We start from the raw sequence: 10,304 nt of genomic DNA, 5'->3' as shown, positions 1-10,304 counted from the left end.
CTCTTGCAAAAGTTTTCTGGTCCGTTTACGGTTTTTGATGGTTTATTGTTATTTATTATCTCTTTTCACTTAAGCGCTGCATTGGTTGCATCGTTGGTTTGCATGAATATTGTCTTATCTAGACAGTCGAAGTCCGCGGAGCTTTTCGGGGGTTTATTTTTGGTGGCGTTTCGGTTTGTTTTGCCGGTTTTTTTCCTCTCTCACTTGCTCGGGTTTTTTTCTTTTAGCATCATCGGGTTTTAATATTTATATATTTCTTTTTTTTCTTTTCCGTTAAACGTCGCTTTGCTTCTGCTTTGCTTTGTCGGCGATGTTTTGTCGGAGGTGGTTTGTGTCAAGTCCGTCAACTGTTGTACTGACAGGCGTTTAGACTAGAGCCGGGGCTTTGCAAACTGCTGTAGCCGAAGCTGGAGTGCTGCTTTGATTTCAGTCTGAGGCTGGCTAAGCTGGAGTTGCAAGTGTCCCGATAGACGCTGTAGGGCGAGCCCGGTGGCCCGTAGGGACAGGCCGGGGAGGACATGGCCGAGTTGAGCGAGGACCCGCTGATGTTGTTGATGTTGTTGAGGCCGGAGTTGGCCATGCCCGGCACGGCCGAGTGGCCCATACCGGAGGGCATGTTCATGGAGGGGATGCTGCTGGGCGCCGAGAACATGGACTGCGAGGAGAGGGGGCTCATGGAGTTGAAGAAGGTGAAGCTCTTGGTGGAGAGCGGCGCCGGGGTGAGGCTTTTGGTGGCCCAGTTGTTGTAGGGGTACCCGGCGTACATGTCGTCGTAGGGCTGCATCAGCCCGCTGAACTGCGGCACGTAGCCGTTCTTGCACAGGTCCATCTGCTGGTTCCTCTCCCGCTTTCTCCACTTGGCTCGGCGGTTCTTGAACCAGACCTGCGGGAGGGGAACGGCACCGACACGGCACGGTCAGAGCGCAGGCAGCCGAGCGCAATACCCCCACCCGGGGATGGCAAGGGAGATGAGGTCCCACTCCCTGCATCCCCCCAAGCCCGCAGGACGGAAGCCCAGCTCAGCAGGGTGCTGCGCGCACAGCGGTCCCTGCGCGCATCCCTCTGCGCTCCGCGGGATGCGCGCAGCCGCCGGTCCCGGAGGGTGCCCGGTCCCCCCTTCGCCCCGCTCCGGTCAGGGCCGGCTCGCCCCGGCTCCACCGTGTTTCCGAACGCTAATGCTGTGTAATAAAAGCCCCTTGTTAGAGATCATAAAAAGAGGGATTGGATTAGTATGTTTAGGTTTGGGGGGAGAGAAAAGATCAATCCCCGCATCGCCCTTAGATGCAGCCTCTGCCCTTCCATCTCCTGGGATTTACAGCCCTGAGTAGAGAACAGAGAAGCGGGGCAGCTCCTGGTGTTTGATGCAAAAACCTGGTCCAGGCTTTCTCTTATATTTGTTCTCTTTATTTTAGCCCTTGGAAAGCGGCAGAGCCTCCCGCGATTGAAACCGGTCATTCCCAAAATTCTTTTTTCCGGGTTAAAATCCAGCATTGTCCCGCCTGCCTGCTTGCCCTGGCCTGCGAGCCTCTCCAGCTGCATCCACCCCAGTATTCCCGGCTTTCTCCCACCGAACAGTCTCCCTCGGCCTCCCTGCGGACACCGGAGCCGTGCGGTTCCCTGCGCCCGGCCCCGCGGAGACTGCGTGCCCCTCGCAGGGACCGGGGGAGGACAAAAGGGGGCAGCGATTCGGGCCTCCCTTCTCGGCGCAGAAATGGCGCAACTGCTATGAAACACCGGCCTCGAGGATGGAAATTTCGGGAGGGGGAGGGAATGGATGGAGAAGTCTAGTTTAAAGAATAACAATAATAAAAAGAAGCCCGTATAAATAGGAAACGAAAGCCAACGTATTCAAACCCTCTAATGTACTCCTCGGAAGGTGCTTCCAGACAGGAATTTCCTGAAAACGAGGGTAATAGTTTTAATTATGTCTCCTAGACATTTTAAAGGAAAACCCTCGTAGCAAATTAAGGTTAGATTTGCAATCTGCAATCTCAGAACATCAAACCAAAAGATCTCTACACAGAGGGAGAACGAAATTGTGTTAACAGCAACTCATATATTAGTTTTGTTCGCTTTCTCAAACATGCCCCCAGTATTAATGCTCCGGCTTTGTTTTATTTTCAACTCAATTAGGACAATGCTTTCAGATGCGTTTGTCCCGTTGCAAATGGGTGTTTACTCTTGAAAGGTTTGAAGCCCAATCTCTGTAATCCGATTTGGTCACTCGGCGTTTAATCGGGAAAAAAAAATGGAAAAAGGAAAAAAAAAAAAAAAAAAGGAATTTTGGGACGTTTCCCTTTTTCTCCCGTGTTTCTCCGCTCCCCGGTAATGGGTTCAGCCAACGGTCCAGGGCTGTGCGGCCACGACAGCAACCGCTTAGGGAAATGTCCCGGGGGGGAAACGGGAAGAGAGAACCGGCGACAGTCTGGGCACGGCGGATCAATACACCCGAGCCGCTTGGACCGGTCGTTCATTGCCAGGGTATTGGAGCAGGAAATCTCTCTAGCCTCTACCGAGACTATATATGCATATACACATGCATATATAGACTCCATATATATATAGCTCCATGTATATATACATATCCGCCATATTTATATAAATATATAGCCACCAAATATATATATGTATAGCCACCATATATATGTACTTAGCCACCACGTATATATATGGTGTTATCGGCTCCGGGACGTGTAAAGTAAGCGTCTAGCAGCTCTATTGACATTGAGGGGCCCTTGTCCTTCACTTCGCCCATCGCCTCTGCAAACGGAAGATGCGCGGCCGAGAGAGGCTGGCACCGAGATCCCGGGCCCGGTCTCAGCCGCATCCCGGGGCCGCGGTCACATCCAGCTGCGGTTTGGTGGGAGACGATCGCGATTGTTGGGATTATCGGGAATAACCGGAGCAAGGGGAAGGGCCGCTGGAGCTGCTGGGATGGGGTTTTAGGCCAACTTGAGCTGCTTCCTCCCACGACCGGGCGCTTTCCTAGCCCCGACGCCCCCTCCCCGTGTTGCTCGACCCCCGTTTTTCGGCCCGTCGCTGTCGCATCCTGCTCAGGGCTACATCTCCCCGCAGCCGGGAGCTGGATTCCTCCTCTCCGGCCTGGATCCCAGTTTTAGTTACTAAAGCCAAGAGCAGGGCTGCCGGGGGCTGCTCGCAGACCACCGCAGAGCTCCCAAAAGGGGCCGTATCTCCGAGACCCCCCCCTCCCAGAGGCCTGCACTCCATCGAGACTGAGCGCCCCTCTTACCCGGACTCGGGGCTCGGTAAGGTTGGTCCACACGGCGATCTCCTCCCGCATGCTCATGTCGGGGTAGCGGTTCCTCTGGAAAGTGGCCTCCAGCTCCTGCAGCTGCTGGCTGGTAAAGTGGGTCCGCTGCCGCCGCTGCTTCTTCTTCTTCGCCGAGTCGTCGGCAGCCCCGTCCTCGTTCTTCTGCTCGCCGCTGCGCTCCTTTTCTGCGGTGGGGTGTCGGGGGTTGGGGGTTTTAGTTTATTTGCTTTGTCGCAAATAGAAATACAGGAACACAAAGGCACACGCACCCCCCACCCCCCCCACCTACAGCGCTGCCCGCCCCGCAAATGGGGGCACCCGCGACGGTCCTACCGGGCCCTGCACCCATCCAGAGCCTCGCAGCCAAACCCGGGGGTACCGGGGAAGGAGCAGGAAGCTCTGTCCTGGCCCGGCACCCGCAGAGCGGCCCGGGTAGGAACGGGCCTGGGCAGCGAGAGCGATCGGGGGCAACGGGTTCCCCGCAGCAGCGGCCGCTCCGCCGTCCCGCGGCACCTTTTCACTCCCTTAAAGCCAAGGCGCGATCTTTGCTCCGTTGTCTTTGTTGTGCTCGGCCGCCACAAGAAACTTTGGAAGGGCCGGGGTGTAAAACCCAGCAGCGATTCATTGCAAAAGTCACCCCCTCTCTCGGCCCCTCCGCTCCCCCAATTAATTATTTATTCCCTTTCTTTTTTCTCTTTCGCCGCTTTTAGGATTTTAACGTTTATTTTAATTGGAGCCTGAACGACCCCCGCTGAAAAATCGTATCGAAAGAAGCAAAGAAAAGAAATTCAGGAGAGTTTTCGCGGTCGGGATTTGCGCGGGTTGGAAGCAAGAATCTGGCCCCGGCCCCACCGCAGCGAGGGACAAATCCCCGCTCCCGGTTCTCAACGGCCGTTCTGGCTCTCCCAGCCCGGCTTTCCACCGGATTCAGCCTGCTTAAAGCGCTCCGAACGGGAGTCAAAGGCCTGAACGAAACGTGCTCCCGGCCCGGGCCCCGGCGGGAGAAGGGAAAGGTGCAGCCGGGTGCAGGAGGCTGCGGGGCCGGGGTCCGCGGCCATCCCCGTGGCCTCTGTCTTGCTTCTGTCTAAAGGAAACTCCTGTGGAAGTTTTCCCTTTGGAAGGTGTCCCCCTCCCCTACCTTTAGAGGGTTTTATCCCAGCGGCCTCTGGCCGGGGACATTTCTACAGCTCCGACCTCTGCGAGGTAACCGGGGGTCTAAAAATAATCGCAGGCTGCATCCAAAGCTCGGGAGGACTCGTCCTTGCAAAGTCACCCCTGCACCGCTCCTCGCCTGAGCAGAAGCTGGGGAGGGGTGGGGGGGGATTGTCCAACGGCTCAATGCAACCCCCAAGAGGAGCTGATTGCAGCCCGGACGGCCCCTTTCTGCCGCACGAGGTTTACAGAGCAAACAAGGCCTCTGCAACACAGAACCCATCGCTCCCGGTCCCCCCGGGGCCACCGAGCTCCCCGAACCTTCCGGTCACATCGAGCCTTCCCGATCCAGACCGGGCCCGAGCCCGGGCCCTGCCGAGGCGCACGGCCCCGCGGCGGCGGCGAAACAGAAACCAAAATAACCCCGCAGAGACAAATCCTCCCTCTTTCGGCAGGGGAGAGCCCGGGGAACCGGGCCGAAGGGAGCCGGGAGGGACGGGGAAGAGCCGCGACTGCCGTGGGCTCCGTCCCCGCCGCCCCTCTCCCGGCTCCGGGTTTAACCCTGCCAGGATTCCCTTGGAAAGGCGGCCTCCGCGGCGGGCTGTGGGACAGTTTCAAATCTCAAAGCACATCGGCTTTGAGCGGCTTTTGTAGCTTTTTTCCTCGCATTAAAAATACCAAATGTGAAAGGTATTTTGCAGCTTCTCGGGGAAGAAAAGCAGGCAGGTCCCCAGCCCTCCTCCAGCACCGAGGGGTCACACACAGGGGTAGGGCAAAATGGAGCAAATCTCCCTCTCTAATCTCCAATAATCCCCTCTAATCTCAGAGTCCCCTGCAGACGCCGGTCCCTAACTTTGTTTGCGAATCAGGCTGGGGAGAACAACTCAAACCCTGTTTATCACCGGGTGCCACTTCAGGACCGACTCTCGCCACAGCTACACCCCAGGTTCTGGGACCTGCTCAACCTCCTAAGAGCAAGAGCAGCTATTAAAACGCTAAAATGAACTAAGATATAAACTCCCCTATAAATGGTCCCACGGCTTTCACACTCTCTCTGCAGCTTTTGTTTCATCCTCCCAGCTTTTCCCCTCGCCGTTACAGAAATGTCGCTACTTGAACCCAGTGCAAACGGGGAAATCACTCAGTCCTTGCAGCACATGGTGGTCAGGGCCGGGGACCTTTCCCAGTCCCTCCGCGGCCGCGCACATCCCCTCCGCGGCAGCTCGCGCTGCCTGCGCTCGGCCCATGCCGCTTCTCCTGCTTTACGGGGACTTTTTTCCTTATTTAAGATATTTTTCCCTTCCCCCCCCCTCCTTTTCACAGAGGGATCTTTTTCCATCCCTGCACCACCCCAGCTGGAAAATAAACCCGGGCAAAAGCTGACATTACTTCAGAAACATCCACCAAAACCGCACTCCCCGAAGAGTCCCCCCTTTCCCTTCCACCCCATCAAATAATAGCTGTAGTTTCAATTAAAAAAGAGCAGCTCGGGAATGGGGTTTGGGATCCGTGCGGGTTCTCCCTGCGGGCTGTCACCGCCGGCCACGGCTGCCCGGAGCTCCGGATCCCGGGATCTCGGGATGGATCCGCAGGGATCGCCGGCAGCTCTCCCCTCCCCCATATCCCCCCCATCGCTTCTGGTTGTGCGGGGGGTGCGGGCAAAGCCCCGCGGAGGGAAGGGAAGGGAAAGCGCGGTGGGGGGGGAAGGGGAGGCGGTGCGGGGGATCGGGGGGCGCGGGGGGCGGTGGGTTTACCTGGCACCTCCGTGTCGGAGGATTCACTGGCTGAGTTGTCGATCGGGTCTCTGGGTTCCGAGGATCTTTGCAAATGGAAGCTGGAAGCCATGTCATGGGAGGGTTGGGGTCTCAAGCTCTCGGGCAGTCTCTCCAAATTCATTCCACCTTTAAAGGAATCCATGGCAGGGGCGCCGGGCTGCCTGGGGGAGTTTGCAGGTGTTTATTCCACACAGAAAGCAGCGAGAGGTTTGCTTATTATTATTATGTTTTTCTTTAAAAAATAGATATAAAACCAACAAAAGCAAAAGCAAATCCACTTATTACTAATAGGATTATTTTAAGGGTGTCGGAAGAAGAGCTCTGGGGGGGTGCCTCGAAGCCGGCTGTCTCTGCTCGGGATGAGGCACGGCAGTCCGGCCGCATAGGCAGGGAAGTGGTAAAGATCCCTTATAGAGAAACGCGAGTTGCGAGTTGGACAGTTTAAAGCTAAAGAGATTAAAGTGACCTGCCCTAGAACAAATGCCTGTAGTTAAACGGGGCTCCTCCCCCTGAAGGTTAAAACCTCCCCGTCTCGCTAATGCATCACTCCATCTAGCGCTCGCCCAGCCCGGCCGCGCGGGCGGACCTGCCTCCGCGCTCCCCGCCGATGTGCGCGCTCCTTGCGCGGCCGCGGCCAGGTCCGCGGCCCCCTCTACCCGGCCCCCGCCGCCCGGCTGCGACTGCTTCGAGCTGCGCCCCCCTCCGTCCTCCATCCCCTCCCCCAAGCCCGTGAGGTATTAAAAATATTCCAGAAACGAATGGAGAGGTGGAAAATCGCCCCCCTCCGCGGGGGGGAGCTGGGGGGTGGGGGGGGTGCAGCTCGGACCCACCTCCCCGCCCCCAGCACCCTGCCAACCCGCCCTCCTCTGCAGCGCGCAGGTTGCGCCCCTGCGCAGCGAGGCACCTCCGCGGGTATCCCCGCAGCCAGCCCGGCTGGGCCCCCCGGCCCACGGAACTTCTGCCTCCAGGCCCTGAAGTGGACGCGCACCCCTCAGCATCCCTGCGCGGGGCTGTGCGGGGCTGTGCGGCCCGTCCCAGCGCGCAGAGATCCTGCCGCAACTTTCAGTCCTGCGGAAAACAGGGGAAGGGATTTGCGTCGGGATGAGGGGCCCGGGGTTTGTGTCTGAGCTGGTTTCAGCCTTTCTTAAACGGGCTTTTTTCTGGCTGCAGGGTTTAGGGGGCACAGCGCGATCGCTCCCATCGCATCAGCTTCCAGCATGCGATTAATAACAAATGATTTTCCTCCTGTAGCAGAACTCGCCGTGACCCCCCCATGAGGGGTTCCTGCGGCTCTGACAGCCCGAGACCCCCACTCAGGGCCGGAGCCCCCCCCAGCTATCCTGCAACAGCCACCGGTGTGCCCTGTCCCAGTGCAGAGCGGGGCCGGTTCCTGTGCTGCTAGCGCAGGCCGTGAGCCCTCCCAGTTAATAGCACTTCTGTGCCTGGTGAGGTGGGAAAACCCACCCTCAGCCTGGGGGGCAGGTGGGAACCGGGGGTACCGGTACCGGAGAAGGGGGAGAGGAAAGGGGTAGAAGGCCCCCATGTAGCTCCGCCCGGGGAAAGGACCGTCTCTCCTCTTTATTTTCTCGGCGCGCTTTAACTGATCCATCCTGACACTCTATTTTGCTTTCAAATCAAGTAAAGATGTGGGAGAGAACTTTTGAACCGGTTTATGGAAAAGTGGAGGGAAGCGAAGTTCCAGCCGCGCAGAGTTTTTCCTACCGGGACGGGGTGATGCAGCCGGGTACCCCCCAAGCGGGGACACAGGGCGGGGAGAGCCCAAAGCCTCACCCTTGCACCTCTGATGGAGTTCAGGGGATGTACAGGTGGGTGCTGGCAGGGTCAGGTCTCCATAACCCTCTCTTATTTACTGTTTTCCCCTTTTCCAAGTGACATATCAGTGTCTATCTGTCCATCCACCGCTCCCGACTGAACTTCGCTCAGGAGTCTGCAAACGAAGGGGTATTTCGGGCACCCGAGGGGAACCCGGCTGCTAAAGCTGGACATGGTCTAAAATGCAAATATTTAGCAAGGCCTTTGCGTTTCCAGAGGCGCAGCTGATGCAGAAGGCGCTGGAAGAATGGAGACACCCCCATGGGGAAAAAGCAAGAGGTGGGGATGGCCTTGATTCCGAGGAGGAGGAAGGTGACCGACCCAGATATGCACAGTGCCTGAGACCCTTCACAGTCCTTTTTATTGCTCATAAAGGAAAGATTTTTCCTTTCCTTTTCTTGTACCTTCTATAATTATATATTTTTTTTAATTTCCAGGTTTTATTCTGCTCTGTAAATTTAATTTTTACAAACCCGCTTTAGTCTCAATTTTCCCTAGGAAAGGATCAGCCCCAGGCACCGCCGTGATTTCACCGAGGCTGTGGTAACGCCGGGTCCTGCTGCCTAACCCCCCGGCTCCTTTGGGGAGGGATCCCGAGCGGACACCCTCCATAACGGCTTTAAATAGAGAGTAACGGGGCTGATCCTGCCGCACCAAGTCCCCGGGAGCAGCTCCCGGCTCCTTCCTGAGCTCCCCTCAAGTGTCGTGGGTCAGGCATTGACCACACACTGGAGCTCGGGCCGGCGGTCTCATACAGGAGGATATAGTTACATACATATATAACTATATATATACACACACACATACATACACATATATATATATTCTGCATGTCTTACGTATGTTTTAGGTGGATTTAAGGACTCCTGTCGCACAGAGACATCCTCCATGCTGCTGGTCATGACAGCACATATCGCGACAACAAAACACACCCAAAAGGGCAGTTGCCCCCGAGACTTGCGCTTTCTCCTCATTCCTCCCCTCCAGACCCACTCCGTTTCGGGGTGTCAGGGACATCTTTCTGCCGGCAACCCGCTCCAACAGGCGCTACGTCACAGGTCCATCCGTTTGACGTCACGCTCTGCTTCCCTGACGTCACGCCTCGCCTTTCAGCCAGGCCATCACCCAAGGCAAGCCTTGATGCCCCGCTCGGAGCAGGCGGCTCTTCCCACCGACGGCGGCTCTATGGGTCACGCAGGACGGTGGTCCCGGGCTCTGCTTTTCCCCCACACATCCCGGAGCATTTGGGGTACGAGAGGGAGCTGCGGGAAGGGAGCAGAGTAGGGGGCAGCCCCTCCAGGACCCCCGTGCAGACCCGCGGTAGGGACGGTCGGGGCCGAGAGGGACCCGCGGAGCTCCGGCAGAGACACGGCCGGTGTGAGGGATCGTGGGAGGGTTTTACGTGCGAAACCTCCGCACCCGCGTAGCCCCCGCTATCCACCCCCCCCCCCCCCCAACCCCGGCTGGGGGCTGCACCGGGGATCTGTAAAACGCTGGAAGTCCGCAAATAAACCGCTCCGCTTCCTCCTGCTATAAATAACCCAGAGAGAGGGATGGCGCTTATAAATAAATCAGTGCTGGCCATGCCGGTGACAACCCCGTGGAGAAGAGGACAGGACGTGTCTGGCCGAGAGAGGGACTCCATGTGCCCCGGGTGCCCGTGAGGGGGGATCTTTGCTTTCAGAGAGGGGTTCCCACCCCTGGCTGCCTGCAGTGGCTGCAGCCAATGCCAAACCACCTGGGCCGTATATCAGGATCAGTCTCTGCCAGCTTTTCCTCTTCAGATTTATTAGAGTTGTATAGACTCAGATGCAGTCTATAAACTATTGGGAATTGTTACAAAAATGAAGGCATCTCCTCCAAAGCGCACCCCTGTCGAAGGGGAGAGGGAAGCCCTCTGAAAAATAGAGCTGCAGTGAGGCAAGAGAGGAAGGAGAGGCTCAATCCTCTCCCTCCCAACCAAACCCAACCAACACAACCAAACCAAATCAAACCAAACCCAATCAAACCCAGCTCAACCGAACCCAAGCCCACTCAAACCAACCCAACTCAACCAAGAGAAACCAAACCAAGCTGAATGAAACCACAACCAATGCAACCGAGCCAAACCTAGACAATTCAATCCCTGTCAAACCAAGCTTCAGCCAAGCCAGCCAACCTCCACCCCCTTCGTAGAGACCAGCAGCTGGGAGTTGCTGCAGGAAAACCACTTTTAATAACAAATCCATCCCCAGAGTGCCCAGCGGGTGGCGAAGGGGCATCGCCGGGGTGGT

General features: G+C 57.1%; 1 protein-coding gene across 1 annotated transcript; it reads right to left on the bottom strand.

Annotated features, from left to right (window-relative positions):
- Positions 1–343: 343 nt before the first annotated feature.
- On the bottom strand, positions 344–6,340 carry PITX1 (paired like homeodomain 1). The gene is made up of 3 exons (XM_065690566.1): positions 6,178–6,340; positions 3,251–3,456; positions 344–883 (listed from the first exon to the last, which is right to left on the bottom strand). The coding sequence occupies exons 1-3, from the start codon at positions 6,338–6,340 to the stop codon at positions 344–346; spliced, it is 909 nt and encodes a 302-aa protein (XP_065546638.1).
- Positions 6,341–10,304: the final 3,964 nt, after the last annotated feature.

The sequence above is a fragment of the Lathamus discolor genome, chromosome 10 (assembly GCF_037157495.1).
Source record: "Lathamus discolor isolate bLatDis1 chromosome 10, bLatDis1.hap1, whole genome shotgun sequence".
Classification (NCBI taxonomy): domain Eukaryota; kingdom Metazoa; phylum Chordata; class Aves; order Psittaciformes; family Psittacidae; genus Lathamus; species Lathamus discolor.
This window is presented reverse-complemented; position numbering and strand designations above follow the sequence as displayed.

Excerpts from the sequence above, each read along its gene's own strand:
- PITX1 (XM_065690566.1), bottom strand. The coding sequence starts at position 6,340 with ATGGATTCCTTTAAAGGTGGAATGAATTTGGAGAGACTGCCCGAGAGC. Across the intron at positions 3,457-6,177 it reads CTCCGACACGGAGGTGCCAG|AAAAGGAGCGCAGCGGCGAG; the intron begins GTAAACCCACCG and ends ACCCCACCGCAG. Across the intron at positions 884-3,250 it reads TTACCGAGCCCCGAGTCCGG|GTCTGGTTCAAGAACCGCCG; the intron begins GTAAGAGGGGCG and ends CCCCTCCCGCAG.